Below are 19,260 nucleotides of genomic sequence, written 5' to 3' on the forward strand. Positions count from 1 at the left end.
CCTTACGCCTGTCCGTCACGTGACGAGGGGGCTGACCCAAGGAGTGGCCTGATCCCCAGGGACCGCCACACAAGGCTATTAATGCATTTAACTGTTATTGTATTATGTTACACTGCATGGCAGCTTTGGCTCTGTTAATGATACGTGCTTTTCTTGAACTCTTTAGGTTGATGGGAGTGGTATACATTATAATATTGATGACGTTACTACTGAAAATACCAGTACTGAAAACACACAAAGTGGAGAACCATCAGAGGAGAATGTTGGTCAGGGTAATAGCTCCTCTCCCTCTAAGGACCCGGATGTACCTGCTTTATTAGAGACTAATATATGTAGGGCATTTTCGAGTGAATGTCCTGAAGACCAAATTGATGATGCCACAATTCTCAAAGAAGCTCAGGATAATTTAGTGGAACAAGCTTCCAATTTCTCTTCCGCAGATAGTGTTTTCCACCAGTCATTATTGCTGTCTCGGGGCCATGGCTGTGCCAAAGCAGAAAGTCCTTCCACAAGCATTTACATTAAGCAAAGGTATGTTATGTTTCAGTGATAGCATTGATGTTAAATATCCAGTTAACAGGTTCTGAGATAGACAATAGACAATAGACAATAGGTGCAGGAGTAGGCCATTCAGCCCTTCGAGCCAGCACCGCCATTCAATGCGATCATGGCTGATCACTCTCAATCAGTACCCCGTTCCTGCCTTCTCCCCATACCCCCTCACTCCGCTATCCTTAAGAGCTCTATCCAGCTCTCTCTTGAAAGCATCCAACGAACTGGCCTCCACTGCCTTCTGAGGCAGAGAATTCCACACCTTCACCACCCTCTGACTGAAAAAGTTCTTCCTCATCTCCGTTCTAAATGGCCTACCCCTTATTCTTAAACTGTGGCCCCTTGTTCTGGACTCCCCCAACATTGGGAACATGTTATCTGCCTCTAATATGTCCAATCCCCTAATTATCTTATATGTTTCAATAAGATCCCCCCTCATCCTTCTAAATTCCAGTGTATACAAGCCCAATCGCTCCAGCCTTTCAACATACGACAGTCCCGCCATTCCGGGAATTAACCTAGTGAACCTACGCTGCACGCCCTCCATAGCAAGAATATCCTTCCTCAAATTTGGAGACCAAAACTGCACACAGTACTCCAGGTGCGGTCTCACCAGGGCCCGGTACAACTGTAGAAGGACCTCTTTGCTCCTATACTCAACTCCTCTTGTTACGAAGGCCAACATTCCATTGGCTTTCTTCACTGCCTGCTGTACCTGCATGCTTCCTTTCATTGACTGATGCACTAGGACACCCAGATCTCGTTGAACTCCCCCTCCTCCTAACTTGACACCATTCAGATAATAATCTGCCTTTCTATTCTTACTTCCAAAGTGAATAACCTCACACTTATCTACATTAAACTGCATCTGCCATGTATCCGCCCACTCACACAACCTGTCCAAGTCACCCTGCAGCCTTATTGCATCTTCCTCACAATTCACACTACCCCCCAACTTAGTATCATCTGCAAATTTGCTAATGGTACTTTTAATCCCTTCGTCTAAGTCAGTATCGTCTAAATAAGCCAGTATAATTTCATGTAAATCATTATGAGTAGAATACTTTTCAAGTAAGTAAGCGTTGCAGTGTCTGTGCAATAACAGAAACAACATGTAAACAAGCCCTCGGTCCAACATGTCTACACCGGCCATCAAATACCCATTAATTCTAATGTCTCGTACCAGCATTTGGGATGAGCTTCAATGGAGCATCTTGGTCAGCATTGACCAGTTGGGCCGAAGGGCTGTTTAGTTTATTTTAGTTTATTGTCACGTGTACAGTGATGCTTTTTGTTCTATTGTTGCGTGCTAACCAGTCAGTGGAAAGACAATACGTGATTACACTCGGGCTGGCCACAGTGTACAGACACATGATAAAGAGAATAACCTTTAGTGCAAGATAATGTTCAGTAAAGTCCGCTGTATCATGCTCTATCATTCTACAACTCTGCACTTGGTCCTTAGCCTTCTTTGTCTCGTGGTATCCTAAAACCAAAACCTAGTGCTCATCTGATATCCTAAAGCAAGGCATTTAGTTTTGTGTAACTCTGCTACGGAGAATACATTTTTTTTAAATGTCCCTGTTTATTCCACTCATAATTTTGCATACCTCTACTAGCTTTCACCTCAGCCTTCTCCACTCCAAAGAAAAGAAACCAAGTCTCTCATAACTGAAACACTTCATACTCGGCAATATCCTTGTGAAGGTAGACACAAAATGCTGGAGTAACTCAGCAGGTCAGGCAGCATCTCTGGAGAGAAGGAATGGCTGACTTTTCGGATCGAGACTGACATTGTGAAGAAGGGTCTCAACCTGAAACTCTCAATCTCTCTAGAGATGCTGCCTATCCCGCTGAGTTACTCCAGCTTTTTGTTTCTACCTTCGGTTTAAACCTGCATTTGCAGTTCCTTCTTGCACAATATCCTTGTGAATATCTTCAGCACTCTCTTTAATGCAATCACATCCTTGCTACTGAGATGAGGAAAAACTTTTTCAGTCAGAGAGTTGTGAATCTGTGGAATTCTCTGCCTCAGAAGGCAGTGGAGGCCAATTCTCTGAATGCATTCAAGAGAGAGCTGGATAGAGCTCTTAAGGATAGTGGAGTCAGGGGGTATGGGGAGAAGGCAGGAACGGGGTACTGATTGAGAATGATCAGCCATGATCACATTGAATGGCGGTGCTGGCTCGAAGGGCCGAATGGCCTCCTCCTGCACCTATTGTCTATTGTCTATTGCTACAGTGTGGTGACCAGAGTCATACACAATTCTTGAGTTGTGGACTAACCAATGTTTTATAAAGCTGAACTGTAACTTCCTGCTCTTCTGTTCACTACCCTGGTTTATGAAGGTAAATATCCCACATGTCTTCTTCTGCACCTTGTGAACATGCGCTGTCATCTTCAGGGACCCTTCGACTTGTACACTGAGATCCTGGCCTTTCAAAGTTTGTCAACCTCACACTTAGCATGAATACATTTCATCTGCCATTGCTCTGCCCATCTTACCAACTGGTTAATATCATCCTGCAGCCTACGACTTCCTTGGTGAACTCCTATTTCCTTCTGATTATTTCTCTCAGCTGTTAAAGACACAATGAAATAAAGTTCTTTTTGCCTACAGGGTATTAGGTGAGGTTTGCCATGTGTAAACTGTGTCAGTCTGGGGCATGGGTCTTGCTTGCCAACTTGCAGCTTGAATTGAAATGGTGGAGAGAGAACTGGTAAAGAATTTGCTTTTGGCCTGATCAATGAAGAAATGGTGATATTAGAAAGTAGGAACTCTTGTAAGATTGGAAAGCAATTTGCCTTGAACATAAATACCTTCATGGAATAGTAGTCTAAAACATTCTTATCTTCTTGCTTTGAAGAATTTAACTAATATTACTTTTCCTGGAAACAATCTTTTCCTGATATGAGATGGTGTAATGCACTTATGGTATGCTTGGAATTCTAAATCTGACAATATGGTCATAGTTCATTTGCCAGTAGTTAGTTAATGAAGCTTTAGCACAGCTGCCTAGTGTACTTTAGCTCTCAAAGCATGTCTGGAATTTGAAGTTCAATACCTGTTTCACGTTTGAGTCAACAAAAATATTCTCTAAAAACAATTGTTCCTTGAACCTTTCCACATGTGATTGCCATGACTAATCCAAAACACTACATGACGTCAACATTTAGTTTTATATCCTCCAACATCAACTGGCACAGTGGCACAGCGGTAGAGTTGCTGCTTTACAGCGAATGCAGCGCCGGAGACCTGGGTTCGATCCCGACTACGGGTGCTGTCTGTACGGAATTTGTACGTTATCCCCGTGACCTGCGTGGATTTTCTCCGAGAACTTCGGTTTCCTCCCACACTCCAAAGTAGGTTCATTGGCTTGGTAAATGTAAAAATTGTCCCTAGTGAGTGTAGGATAGTGGGCAGGGATCGCTGGTCGGCGCGGACCCAGTGGGCCTGTGGGCCTGTTTCCGCGCTGCATCTCTAAACTAAACTAAACCAACCACCAATTTGTTCTTCGAAAGATCAATTAAATTAAAAAAAAAAAAATCCCAGTATCTAAAGATCGGGAAACACAAAATCAATGAGCATTATCATTAACTGAGGGGGAGGATGAGAGTTTTCAGTATACTAAGGTAGCGAATTTAGTAGATTGTAGAGCAGCAGGAATAAGAGGATAGTTGTAATCTTAAGCACAAATTAACCCAACTCTGCTTCATGATAAAATGTTCAATATTTTTGCCAGAGTCTATTACATCGGGGGAAAAAAATTAACTTGTCTCTTCAATATTGGATTTAATGGATTTTAGCAACTAAAGTGAACCAAGTCTAATTCTTCAAATTCGAGCAGGGCAGCATTAATCAGATTAACTTATTTGATGAATGATTTATTGGTTTCACTTCCAATTATATAGACAAATTTTATAATTGGTGAATTCTTACCATTAACCAACTCTGTGGTCACAAAAATATTGTGAATACCCCAATCTTAATCAGTCATGCATGTGCATACATCAAAAGGCAGAATTGCAGGGAAGAAAATATTTCTGCAAAGGAACAGAATTAATTTTAACATGCTATACTATATATGTACCCAGCATATTCTCACGATACACTTAAATTTCCACTCTCATTCAGGGGTTTTTTTCAGTGCTGTTGCTCTTAAGTAATAAAAGAATAGAAGCCTGCAGCAAGGTTTGTACGTCGTTGGAATGAGGGGGGAAACTGGAGCACCTGGAGAAAACCCATGAGATTACAGGGAGAACGTTCTCCCCGTGACCTGCGTGGGTTTTCTCCAAGATCTTTGGTTTCCTCCCACACTCCAAAGACGTACAGGTATATAGGTTTATTCACAAAATGCTGGAGTAACTCAGCAGGTCAGGCAGCATCTCGGGAGAGAAGGAATGGGTGACGTTTCGGGTCGAGACCCTTCTTCAGACTGAAGAAGGGTCTCGACCCGAAACGTCACCCATTCCTTCTCTCCCGAGATGCTGCCTGACCTGCTGAGTTACTCCAGCATTTTGTGAATAAATCGATTTGTACCAGCATCTGCAGTTATTTTCTTATACTACAGGTATATAGGTTAATTGGCTGGGCAAATGTAAAAATTATCCCTAGTGGGTGTAGGATAGTGTTAGTGTGCGGGGATCGCTGGGCGGCGCGGACCCGGTGGGCCGGAGGGCCTGTTTCTGCGCTGTATCTCTAAATCTAAAATCAACCTTTATCTGTAATTCAGTGAGTATCCACTTTCTTAACATGCACCTGTATCCCTTTGTTCACAACTGTGTGTTCATCCAGTGCAAATCATTTCAATTCATCTATTTGTTTGTTTGCTTCAATGCCTGTATCTCTAAACTAAACTAACTTCCCTTTCTTTTTATCTTCTTGCAACTTATTCTCTCCCACACATGCATCAAATTCTCTTTGATTCTTTTGTCATTTGCCGACACTGGGGTCATTTACAGCAGCCGATTAACTTACCAGCATCCACAGGACATGGATGGAAACTGGAGCATCCCAAGACAAAACAGCACCTGAGGTCAGTATTGAACCCAGGTCACTGACGTGGTGACTCAACAGCACTAACCATTGGCTGCATCTACATTCACGCTGCCTCGAAACAGCAGCCAACATAATCAAAGACCTGTCCCACCCCAGTCATTCCCTCTTCTCCCCACTCCCGCACAGCAGAAGATGCAGGAGTTTGAAAGCGCTAAAGCTCCAGACTCAGGACCCTGAAATAATTATTTCTTCTTCATGGTTCTACTGTAATCAGCTTTTCCAATGTGCCCGTACTGGCTTTTATTTATCTTAAATCATCGAAATGAGCTTTTTGTTTTCCATTGTCCCTTTATAATTTCTTAAATCTGTTGCCATAACTGTCTTAAACAGATTTATACTGTGGGAGGATATTGATTTTGGATTGCTATCAAAAATATGAGTGTGCAATTAAATGTTTTTAGTGAAAGGATGGGAGTTGGCTGACCCCAGCAGCAGACTGAAAGAAATGAAGGATATACAAAGGTCAGGGTAGAGGAAAATGTGATTGTGAGATTGGAATTTGATACATTAGTGTAAATGGGTGACTGATGTCTTTGCTGAATCAATGGGCCAAAGAGCCTTTTCTTGTGCTGTATGACTCAACCTGACATTTACGCAGATATATTCCGATAAAAATCACATTACCTTTGACATCCAGAGGAGGGGAAGGAAAAGATTTGCCAAATTCAGCAATGAAAACACATTTGTTTCTGTATGCAGACTTACATTTTCCTCAGTAAGTTTGTGGAGAGCTGTCTTTACAGATTTTACTTGTAGAAGCTGTGAGATTTTGCAATCGTTTGCTGGAAAATGACCTTCGTCCCATCTCTACAATACGAGAAGATGGACACAAAATGCCGGAGTAACTCAGGGGGACAGACAGCATCTCTGGGTGATGTTTCGGGTTGAGACCCTTCTTCAGACTGAGAGGGGAACTAGAGATATGGAAGGGGAAGGTGTGAAAACGACAGATCAAAGCAGAAGGTGCTCAAGGAAAATATGGAATGGTTCATTGTTAGCTGAGGGGAAGTTGATAACGAGGCATACAATGAGTAAAATTAATCAGGAGGACAGTGAAACTAGTCGGAAAACTAGGTGGATGGAGAGAGGGAAAGCAAGGGTTACTTGAAGTTAGATAACTCAATATTCATACCACTTCATAAGCTGCCCAAGCGAAATATGGAGCTGTCCCTCTAAATCTCTGTTGCTACAATGTGAGCAAGTCCTGGTTTGGATGCCTGGAGTGATTTGATAGACCAGTAAGCAGTGGGGAAAGTCTGTTATTGTCGAGCTAATTGCAGAGGATTTGGAAATCAGTGACAGAATCAGACAACGTCAGCATGGATTTACAAAAGGGAAATCATGCTCGACAGATTTACGCTGCTTGCATATAAACTATCCGCCACATTTCAGGGGCAAATACACTTTTATCTGCTTGAAGGCATATTGGTGACTGTCAGCTGAGATTGTGGGATTGTGCAAGATATGGCAGACAGTGGTGAAGCCTTCTCGTCTGCCTTCACAGTGGCACAGTGGTAGAGTTGCTGCCTTGCAGCGTCAGAGACCCAGGTTCGATCCTTATGAAGGGTGCTGTCTGTATGGAGTTTGTATGTTCTCCCTCTAATCTCATGGGTTTTCTCCAGGTGCTCCAGTTTCCTCCCTCATTCCAACGACGTACGGATTTGCAAGTTAATTGGCTTTGGTAAAATTGTAAATTGTACCTAGTGTGTAGGATAGTGCTAGTGTACGGGATGATCGCTGGTCAGCGTGGACCTGGTGGGCTGAAAGGCCTGTTTCCGTGCTGTATCTCTAAATCTGTTTGGTGTGCAGTTTGGGAGACCAATAGTGTTTTCAATGACTTATCCTACACTTTTCAGGCTTTTGCTGTTGCTGTGCTCAGTTGCTGTGCTCAGTTGCTGTGCTCGGAAAGTGCATGGTACGGTGATTGTTGGATAGGGCTCTGCTGTGGTGATGTTGAAGTGTGCTCTGGTATGGTCATTGTCAGAGAGCACACTGGTATGAACGATCAAGGAAATGGAGCTTAGCCACTGTTTCTCATATTCCAGACTGGTGCTGCCTTTGGAAAATATCCGGACTCTTTCAGGATAGCAGAGGAACTTGTTGAGGAAATTTTTCTCGTAATCCACAAGATACTGAACTTTGAGGAAATAGGAACCTTTCTTGATGCAGTGGTCCAGGTTCTTTGTGGGAGTTCTTGTGGGCACGTGGACGTGATCTTTGGTTTCCTGCTTTCAAGAGGAGCCAGCAATGCTGGCAAAAGCCATTGGTCAAGAAACCGCGTGTATTTTACAGTGATCAAAGCAGATGACATTATTCCTCAATTAATGTAGTGCTCGGTAGTGAAAAACAGAATGAGAGATGTGTGCAAATTCTGTAATGACTTAAAGAAAAAAATTGCTGCAAGCTAGCAGAGGGTCAACATGACATTGACCTACATGAACTGCGCAGGAACTGGAAGTTGCCCCGAGATCTTCCTGCAAGCATTTCACACATCTTAGCTTTGGAGGATCTGAGGCTGTGAATGCATTGATCATTAGGGGCTGCAGGTACTATCACAATGTTTAAGAAACATTTAGACAGGTACATTGATCGGACAGGTTTGGAGGGATATGGGCCAAATGCAGGCAGGTGGAACTATAAATGGAACATAGAAACATAGAAAATAGGTGCAGGAGGAGGCCATTTGGCCCTTCGAGCCAGCACCACCATTCATTGTGAACATGGCTGATCATCTACAATCAGTAACAATAGTCAATAGTCAATAGTCGTTTATTTGTCACATACACATAAATGTGTAGTGAAATGAAACATTACCCGCAGTTAAACAATAAGACCAATAAGAATAATCAATAAAAATGCAATAACACATACAATCACAACTAACACCAAACAAAAAGAAACATCCATCACAGTGAGTCTCCTCCAGTCCCTCCTCACTGTGATGGAAGGCCAAAAATGTCTTTTTCTCTTCCCTGCCGTCTTGTCCCGCGGTCAGGCTGTTGGATTTGCCACGTCGGGGCGGTCGGGGCTCCCGATATTGAAGCCCCCGCTGGGCGGTGAAAGGTCAACGGCCTATTTCAGGCCGCGCCGGATGGTGAAAGGTCCGCGGGGGGCCGACCCAAGCCCCGCGATTCGGGGCGGGCGAAGACGCTGCCTCTGCCGCTGCCGGAGCTCCCGATGTCGGCCCCCATCCAGGGACCTGCGGCCCGCGCCGGAGCCTCCGGAGACGAGTCGCAGCCGCTCCCGTAGCATCCGCAGGCAGCCAGCGCCGCAGGTGGTGAGTCCGCGCCGTGGGCTCTGCGAACCAGAGCCCCAGGTGGTCCCAGGTGCATGGCCGGTGGTAGGACGCAGCGGGAACGGAGACACGGCACAGAAACATAGGTCGCGTCTCCGTTCGGGAGAGAGAATTTTACAGTTCCCGTTCCCTCCCACCCCCCAAACATAACATACAAACACTACACCATATTAAAACTACAATTCATACAAAAACAACAAAAAACACAAAAGACAGACGGACTGCAGGCAAGCTGCAGCTGCGACGGCAGCGCTGGCTCCTAAGGATCCTGTGCCTGCCTTCTCCCCATACCCCATATTGCCTCAAGGACCCACACTGAGTCTCGCTGTGGTCTGAACCATACCTCCTGTAATGATGTGTCACTGCTTAAACATCCACTGCATACACATCCCCACAACTAAATGCTGGAGAAAGCACTCCACATTGTGGGCTTTGAAAGGTATCTGAGCAACAGGCAGTGTGACTCTTGAACGTGCCCAGCCAATGTTAGCGAAGGTAAATAGCAATAAAATCAACATGCTAGTGCAATGCATTCCTGGTTCTACCGAGACACTTTCACAGTGCATGTGGCGTGGAGCTTTGGGCTACAATTTATGTTGGTGTGGGCGAAAGAATTAAAGGGCGCTCTTTCAGAAAGGAGGTGAGGAGGAATTTCTTTAGTCAGAGGGTAGTTAATCTGTGGAACGCATTGCCGCAGGGGGCTGTGGAGGCCAAGTGAGTGTATATCTTTAAGGCAGAGATAGACAAATTCTTGATTAGAATGGGTGTCAAGGGTTGTGGGGAGAAAGCAGGAAAATTGGATCAGCCATGATTGAATGGCGGAGTAGACTCGATGGGCTGAATGGCCTAATTCTAGACCTCTCATTTGTGAACTTGTGAAAGCTGGTATTCCATGAATGGCGTTGTCATTAGGTGCACGTCTGATGGTGGAACAAAAATCCGGTGCATTATTGCCTGAATTATTGCAGTGAATTGCCTGAGAAAAGTGCCTGATCTGATTTTACATTTGGCACATTTCACCTGAAGACGATCGCTAGTGAAATATACTCTGGATAAAATAGAATTCTGAGTGACTAGTGGCTAAAAATGGATGCAATGCAAACCAATTTTATGACAGTTGATCTTTGAGAGTCAACTGCTACATTTTGCTGTATTTCTTTCCTTTAGTTGGTTCATCAGAGTGACTCATTTTATGTGGTTGTTCCAATAAATTTGGACTAAAAATGGAAAATGTTGGAAAAGAGTTTAATATTTTGGCAGAGATCTTTATTCCAGTATGTTTTGTTTTATTTAAGATTTCTGGCAGGTGAACTTGTTTTTGCTATAAATATAATCTGCTCAAGTATACCAAACATTTTTTTAAAGATGCAAGCAATTATTTAAAAAAAAACAGCTTGGGGTACTCATAAGCAAAATAACATATAGTTTCCTGGGCAACGTTTTGAATGAATTGGTTAAAAGTTTTTTTTTTGGTGTATCTAGTAGCATAACTTATCAATTTTTCTTTAGGCACTGACTATTGTCAGCAAAAACAGCACTGACTATTGTCAGCATGTTCATGATTACAGGATAGAGCTACTCTGGATATAAAATGACAATCATTAGCTCTGTGTCTTCTTGAACTAATGCCAATGAATTATACATGATCAAAGACAAAACATCACATATTGGTCTGAATGCAGCTTCATGTTCACTAATTGTTTTTGCAGGTTCAACTTTGATGGCATTGATGCGGATAGTGAAGGAGAGGAAGTTTCAGATCGATCTCAGGGTTCATGTACTCCAAAGTCCCCAAACTCTGCTGCGATAATTGCTAGCAGCGGGGATGAACTGGACTCGTTTGAGACTCACCAGGAAACTGAGATGGACATAAAGGGACCTGAATCCATGCTTTCCTCAAGCAGCCTAAGGCCCAAGGTACTTGGTACATGAGTAAATCCTGTTATCGAAGAACTGAATCAATGCTTATGGGTTACTTGAAGTTAGGGAAATCAATATTCATACCGTTGAGTTGTCGGCTGACCAAGCGAAATATGAGGTGCTGTTCTTCCAAATTGCTACAATACGAGCAATTGTCCTGGATAGTTCTGATAGGTTAGTAAGCAGTGGGGAATCAGGCAACGTCAGCATGGATTTACAAAAGGGAAATCGTGCTCGACAGATTTACGTTGCTTGCATATGAACTATCTGCCACATTTCAGGGACAAATACACTTATTTGCTTGAAGGCATATTGCAAAGATGACTGTCAGCTTAGGTTATGAGATTGTCCAAGACATGGCAGACAATGGTGAATCCTTCTCGTCTGCCTTCACAATGGCGCAGCGGTAGAGTTGCTGCCTTACAGTGCCAGAGACCTGGGTTTGATCCTGACTAAGGGTGCTGTAGTTTGTATGCTCTCCCTGTGACTGCATGAGTTTTCTCCGATTGCTCCAGTTTTCTCCCACATTGTAAAGACATCCAGGTTTGTCGGTTAATTGGCTTCTGTCAATGGTAAATTGCACCTAGTGTGTGGGATAGTGCTAGTGTATGGGGTGATCACTGGTCTTCAAGCACTCAGTGGGTGGAAGGGCATGTTTCCACACTGCATCTCTAAAGTCTAAAGTCTGAAGAGATACGTTCTCTTCTTAAGTTGACTACTGACATTTCAATGGCAGCATTAATAAGTAATTTCTGGAGTTAAATAAAACTAATTTGTTTCCAGAATAAACTTATTTTTCTTCCCTCACTTTATTTTGTTAGCCCTACTTGATTTTAATGTGAATTAACTTTGATTTTAAACTTCCTGAATTTGTCTACATGCAACTCAATTCTATGCATTCTGTTTGGTTAAGGATTAAGGATTTGCTTAGAATTTTGTCTCTGATTGGTAATATTGAGCACACTTTATAGTTTTATAATTTATAACACTTTATAGTTGTGTCGGCACTTTGTACTCTTCCTTTAAAATGTATTCCATTGACTTCAGTGAAATGGATTTCAGTCAGTTCAAGTACTGATGCAACTTCATAATGGACTTATTGTTTCTGATGTCGATTATGAAATCTAATGGAAAGTCTATGGCAAATTACAGGTGCAATAAATGTTCACTGCTGATTGCAAAATCCGGCCCTCTTTTCCCTTCAGTGGTATGGTAACGTACCTACATTTTCTATAGACAGACACAAAAAGCTGGAGTAACTCAGCGGGCCAGACAGCATCTCTGGAGAAAAGGAATAGGTGATGTTTCGGATCAAGACTCTTCTTCAGACTGAGAGTCAGGGGAGAGGGAAGTTAGAGGTACAGATGGTGATGTAGAGAGATATAGAACAAATGAATGAAAGATATGCAAAAAAAAGTAACGATGATAAAGGAAATGCCATTGTTAGCTGTTTGTAAGGCGAGAATGAGTTATAGACAATGAGACTCAACAAGATGACTTTGAAGCTGGTACAACTTGGGTGGGGGAGGGATGGAGAGAGGGGGAATGCAGGGGTTAATTGAAGTTAGAGAAATCAATGTTCATACCTCTGGGCTGTAAACTGCCCAAGCAAAATATGAGGTGCTGTTCCTCCAATTTGCGTTTGGCCTCAATCTGACAATGGAGGAGGCCCAGGGCAGAAAGGTCAGTGTGGGAATGGGAAGGGTAATTAAAGTGTTTGGCAACCGGGAGATCAGGTAGATCCAGGCAGACTGAGCGAAGGTGTTCAGCGAAACTATAAATTGTCTATATGTGGTTAAAATCAGCTTTGTTGTCAAGCATGTTGCCAATGTGCTGTCATGCATGACCATGTTGATATAAAAATTCCATGTCTTTTTTTGTGTGCCATGAGCTTAATGGTGTGGCATCACAGCTCTGTAGTACATGTGATTGATGTAGATTGCATGGCTAAATTACACAAATATAACATGGTACATATTCTAAAACATCTTTTGCAAAATATTAACATGTAAGGAATGTATTTTCATAAGGTAACGTAATTTGCATAGCAGATAACTTGGATTGGTCACGATAATAAACTAATGTACATTCAAAATTTGCTCATTTGTGACATGTTATCTGTTTGGACATTTTGGAGGTAAGTACTCTGTTCATTTCAATGGAGCTCAAAGGTTTAATCTCTGTAGTAGCAGTTTTGTGGTAGAGTCCAGCATATTGTGCTTGATGTAATTTCCATCTGTTCTTTAAAGGAGACTGAAGATTCAAGGATTCGAATGCGATCATACTCCCTTTCCTCGGCTAAAGTATCGCAAAGTAAATCTCGAATCGTAAGGGATTTTAGTTTGTGTGATTCCACAAGTGAAGGTTAGTGCCGTTTAAAAAAAAATGCGCAGCATATCAAAATATTGAAATATCTGACAAAAATGCTGTGGCTACTTATATTACTGGTATTTTCCATTGTATCCATAGCCTCTCTATTTCACATTCGTGTCTGTTGCTGAATAACTCAAAGCAAAAGTACGAATTCTTTTTGCTCTCTGGTTAATTTGTTATAGTATGATATTGTATAGATTATAATTTCAGTTTCAGTTTACTTTATTGTCACGTGTACCGAGGTAGAGTGAAAGGCTTTATTCTAATTTCTAATTTGTTCTCTAAACATAATGTTAACCTACCACAAGCAGTTTAGCATGTGATACTATGTCGTCAAGTATCCCAGCAACTTCAGCATTGGAATGCCACCTGCATTTGTCAGAAACTGAGTCTCAAAAGAGTGATCAGTAATCATTTTGGCAATTTTGGCAATTCTTTGCTTTATTCAATGAAACATCGGTGCCTCCTTGTGAATTTAACTAGTTTAAAAGGGAGGAGAAGTTGGAACCTGACCATTCACATCTTGTGCATCTTGCAGTAGCCTTTTATTCAGCTAATACAAAGCATGTAAGCCTTAGATGTATGGCAATAGGTGAGTAAGAAGACAGTGAAACTCCAGAAATATGGAACTACTACTAATGCAAAATTAATTTCTAATGGGAAGTAACTTGATCAAGTGACAAACATTCTGTTTAGCTCATGACATCCCTGATCCCGGAAGGCACTCCGCTAGGCCCGACATGCCCCACAGGCCTCCCAGGGGACTGCGGTGAAGCTGGCAGGCGAGGCCTACCTGGGGCGAAGGAGCTTCAGCAGAGGCGATGATGGGAGCATCGGCGGCGGCAGTGTGAGCCTCAACGGCAACAGGCGGTGGTGGGGCCTCGGTGGCAATGGGAACCTCCGTGGCAACGGGAACCTCGGCGATGGCAGCGGGTGCCTTGGCCGCAGTGGGGCCTCGACAGCAACAGGAGCCCTGGCGATGGTGGGGCCTCGGTGGCAATGGGAACCTCAGTGGCAACGGGAACCTCGGCGATGGCGGGAAACCTCGGCGGCAGTGGGGCCTCGCGATCGACCTGCGATCAACGGTCAAGGAGCGTGAGGAGGAGGGGAGGACAATGGGGACCCGGTGTGGGGGAGGGGGGGTGGGCACTCTAGTTTAGAATCCTCTGCCCAGGGGATAAGTCTGTGTTCGTTTGTTTGTTTGTTCATTTGTTCCGGTGAAGGCGCTGTGCACGCGGCAGCCAGCCAACAGTCGCTTGTCTTTTTCTGTTGTTTTCACTTTTAATTTCAGGTTTTTTGTACCCTGTGTGTTGTGACTGTCGGCAGACCAATTTCCCTCCGGGGATGAATAAAGTTTTATCGTATCATTACGTATCGTATCGTATCGTAGGTCTTCTCTGAGATTATGGTACATCAGTATATCTTTAGATTGCCACTAATACAGATAAAAGGCTAAATTTAATACATTGAAATATTTAATAAGCAATTGAAGAGAAAACAATATTAGAATCTTGAGTTTCAAACCGCATAATTTCATCTGTGTTTATTGCTTCTTTATAATTCTGATGTTATTCCTTTGTTGAAAGCTGATCGATTGTTTTCCCCAGGGGATTAGTCACGCCATGAATGAGCATTCAAATAGATTTCATGTGTTCATTCTGATGAGTTTGTCCCTGCTCTGTAGATGGCGTTCTCAGCAGTGGACGTTCCCTTCTTCAGGCGCTCTCCCTGTCTAAATCAGTTTCTCTGCTTCACCATGGTAGTAAGTACCACTTGCATTTAGATAACCCTGTCACTTTCCTGCACAAAATTCCCGCCTGCTACCTTTTCGTGCGATAGTTCTTTGTTTCTGAAGGCACTGTTTTAGTTCTAATCAATGTTGCTTTTTTGTGGAACGAAGCATTGAGAGGAATGTGGCTTGAAAATTGCTGGGCTGCCCATTATATTTTATAGCTTGCTTGTACCAACTAGATTATCCATATGTAAACTAACTTTAACACTGTAAGGACCCACATTAGTCACAATTGAGATCTCTCAACATTTCTCATAGTTGATACAGTGTGGAAACAGGCCCTTTGGCCCAATTTTCCCATACCGGCCAACATGTCCCAGCTACACTAGTCCCACCTGCCTGCGTTTGGTCTATACAACCTCCAAACCTGTCCTATTCATGTACCTGTCTAACTGTTTCTTAGACATTGGGATAGTCCCTGCCTCAACTATCTCTTCGGGCAGCATGTTCCACACACCCACCACCCTTTGTGTGAAAAGGTTACCCCTCAGATTCCTATTAAATCTTTTGCCCTTCACCTTAAACCTAAGTCCTCTGGTCCTCGATTCACCTACTCTGGGCAAGAGACTGTGCATCTACCCAATCTATTCCTCTCATGATTTTATACATATCTATAAGATCACCCCTCATTGTCCTGCACTCCAAGGATTAGTAGTCCCAGCCTACTCAACCTCTCCCTCGAGCTCAGGCCCTCTATTCCTGGCAACACAGTGCTGGTTAGTACAAAAATTCAACTGAAACATACTGTATCTCAGATAATCAAATAATTTATCAGCCATATAATGAGCCCAACAAGAATAAACTGGTTAACACTGTGCAGTCCAACTCATGCACCCAAGGCGATATAATAATAATTGACCCTATTTTTATCCCATCACAATGCCAAAGAGGATCTTGAACTTCAACTTAATTATTTTTCCAGAAATCTATGCCAAATGTGCATTGCTCTTACGTGAAACATCCTATCTCTTTCTTCCACCACTTTGGGCAAATGCCCTGCTTCTATCTACCGTGAATTGATGGTAACTTTATTTTATTGCCTGATATTTTGAACACTTTATTGGGTAAAGCCACTCATTAAAGTCCTCTTTCAGCCTAAGGAGACATAGTTTCTCTCATCTGTGTTATGCAGGCCACCAAACTGGAGATCAATCTCATGACATTCGGTTCATTGCATCCAGAATCTGGATGTTTCCCTTGTGCCTTGTTAATGAAAGCTAAGTGCATTCTTCCCTGAGCAAATCGATATGGGAACATAAATGCCCATCTTCCAACTGACAACGTAAAGAGAATAATTGATTCAATGCTTCTGCTCGTGTAACACATCGAGTTCCATTTAATAAGCTTGCATGTGTTTCCTAATCATATTTCAACAATCCCCATTGTAAGAAAATTATCATTGTACGGCATGTTTTCTGTAATATTGTTGGTGTCATTTTCACTAAAGCTGCTATTTGTTTGTGGTAATTACTTTTCGAAAGCTTGTTGTTCTCCTTCTGTTAATTAATGCTATGTCATTAATGGGGTCACAGTAATGATATTGTCCTGCAGTGTGAAGGCAAAGGGTATCAGCCTTTCACGTGTTTTTAGAGTGCTGGATTTTAGGCTTGATATCTCCTCCACTAAATTACGGGTTTTGATGCTGCTTTTGGATGGCTTATGTGCAGAAACCAGCATCCAGTTTTAACTGACCTCGCTTGAAGAGCTGGAGCTGGTAGTCTTAATTAAAATAGTCATAAATCAGGTGTCAGGGGTTATGGGGTGAAGGCAGGAGAATGGGGTTAGGAGGGAGAGATGGATCAGCCATGATTGAATGGCGGAGTAGACTTGATGGGCCGAATGGCCCAATTCTACTCCTATTCCTTGTGACCTTATGATCACACACCTGCTCAAAATAGACTACTCTTTGGGCTTTGTTCCATTGTTAACTTTCTCCACTCCTCCTCGGTGGTGGAATGGGGATACAGCATTGCTTCCACATCCACTTGCTGTCAGAACCTGACACCCCACACACCATGCTCCCAATTACCATCCAGGTCGTGATTCAGAAGAAGTTTTCCTCTGGAACACAAGCAACTGCTGATGCTGGAATCTTGAGCAAAACACAAAAAGGTTGGAGGAACTCAGCAGGTCAGGCAGCATCTATGGAGGTAATGGACAGATGGTGTTTCAGGTTAGGATCCTGAGAATCTGAAGCAGTCTGAAGAAGGGTTTTGACCCGAAATGTCACCTGTTCATTTCCTCCAAAGATACAGCCTGACCCACTGAGTTGCTCCTACACTTTAGTTTAGCTTAGAGATACAGCGCGGAAACAGGCCCATCGGCCCACCTAGTCCGCAGTGACCAGCGATCTTGCACACTTACACTACTCTACACACACTAGGGTCAATTTACAATGACACCAAGTCAATTAACTTTCCAACCTGTACATCTTTAGAGTGTGGGAGATCCCGGAGAAAACCTGAGCAGGTCACGGGGAGAACTTACGAACTCCGTACAAACAGCCCCCCAGTCAGGATCGAACCTGGGTCTCTGACGCTGTAAGGCAGCAACTCTAACACTGTGCCACCGTGCCGCCCATTATGTTCTGCTCAACTATTATTCCAGGCAAGCTTGCATGCCAAATAGGATTGCAGTACACTTCTGAACCACAGGAGGGAGGAGCCCTGCAGCCCTGGGCTTCCGCTCCATCAGGATGACAACCCACAGCATCTGCACTGACCCCTTTATGACTTTACGAGATCTTAGAGTCATAGAGTGATGCAGTGTGGAAACAGGCCCTTCGGCCCAACGCCCACACTGGCCAACAATGTCCCAGCTACCCTAGTCCCATTTACCTGCGCCTGGTCAATAGACAATAGACAATAGACAATAGGTGCAGGAGTAGGCCATTCAGCCCTTCGAGCCAGCACCGCCATTCAATGCGATCATGGCTGATCACTCTCAATCAGTACCCCGTTCCTGCCTTCTCCCCATACCCCCTCACTCCGCTATCCTTAAGAGCTCTATCCAGCTCTCTCTTGAAAGCATCCAACGAACTGGCCTCCACTGCCTTCTGAGGCAGAGAATTCCACACCTTCACCACTCTTTGACTGAAAAAGTTCTTCCTCATCTCCGTTCTAAATGGCCTACCCCTTATTCTTAAACTGTGGCCCCTTGTTCTGGACTCCCCCAACATTGGGAACATGTTTCCTGCCTCTAATGTGTCCAATCCCCTAATTATCTTATATGTTTCAATAAGATCCCCTCTCATCCTTCTAAATTCCAGTGTATACAAGCCCAATCGCTCCAGCCTTTCAACATACGACAGTCCCGCCATTCCGGGAATTAACCTAGTGAACCTACGCTGCACGCCCTCCATAGCAAGAATATCCTTCCTCAAATTTGGAGACCAAAACTGCACACAGTACTCCAGGTGCGGTCTCACCAGGGCCCGGTAGAAGGACCTCTTTGCTCCTATACTCAACTCCTCTTGTTACGAAGGCCAACATTCCATTGGCTTTCTTCACTGCCTGCTGTACCTGCATGCTTCCTTTCATTGACTGATGCACTAGGACACCCAGATCTCGTTGAACTCCCCCTCCTCCTAACTTGACACCATTCAGATAATAATCTGCCTTTCTATTCTTACTTCCAAAGTGAATAACCTCACACTTATCTACATTAAACTGCATCTGCCATGTATCCGCCCACTCACACAACCTGTCCAAGTCACCCTGCAGCCTTATTGCATCTTCCTCACAATTCACACTACCCCCCAGCTTAGTATCATCTGCAAATTTGCTAATGGTACTTTTAATCCCTTCGTCTAAGTCATTAATGTATATCGTAAATAGCTGGGGTCCCAGCACCGAACCTTGCGGTACCCCACTGGTCACTGCCTGCCATTCCGAAAGGGACCCATTTATCCCCACTCTTTGCTTTCTGTCTGTCAACCAATTTTCTATCCATGTCAGTACCCTACCCCCAATACCATGTGCCCTAATTTTGCCCACTAATCTCCTATGTGGGACCTTGTCGAAGGCTTTCTGAAAGTCGAGGTACACCACATCCACTGACTCTCCCCTGTCAATTTTCCTAGTTACATCCTCAAAAAATTCCAGTAGATTTGTCAAGCATGATTTCCCCTTCGTAAATCCATGCTGACTCGGAATGATCCTGTTACTGCTATCCAAATGCTCAGCAATTTCGTCTTTTATAATTGACTCCAGCATCTTCCCCACCACTGATGTCAGACTAACTGGTCTATAATTACCCGTTTTCTCTCTC

General features: G+C 43.5%; 1 protein-coding gene across 1 annotated transcript in view; it reads left to right on the forward strand.

Moving 5' to 3' along the window:
• Positions 1 to 19,260, forward strand: part of arhgef28a (Rho guanine nucleotide exchange factor (GEF) 28a) — a 242,372-nt gene that overhangs the window by 91,844 nt on the left and 131,268 nt on the right. Inside the window, exons 8-10 of the mRNA XM_078396613.1 lie at positions 167 to 531; positions 10,616 to 10,823; positions 13,076 to 13,190. Of these exons, the coding sequence (XP_078252739.1) occupies positions 167 to 531; positions 10,616 to 10,823; positions 13,076 to 13,190 (688 nt within the window). The remainder of the gene's footprint in view (positions 1 to 166; positions 532 to 10,615; positions 10,824 to 13,075; positions 13,191 to 19,260) is intronic.

Source organism: Rhinoraja longicauda, chromosome 3 (assembly GCF_053455715.1).
Source record: "Rhinoraja longicauda isolate Sanriku21f chromosome 3, sRhiLon1.1, whole genome shotgun sequence".
NCBI lineage: Eukaryota > Metazoa > Chordata > Chondrichthyes > Rajiformes > Arhynchobatidae > Rhinoraja > Rhinoraja longicauda.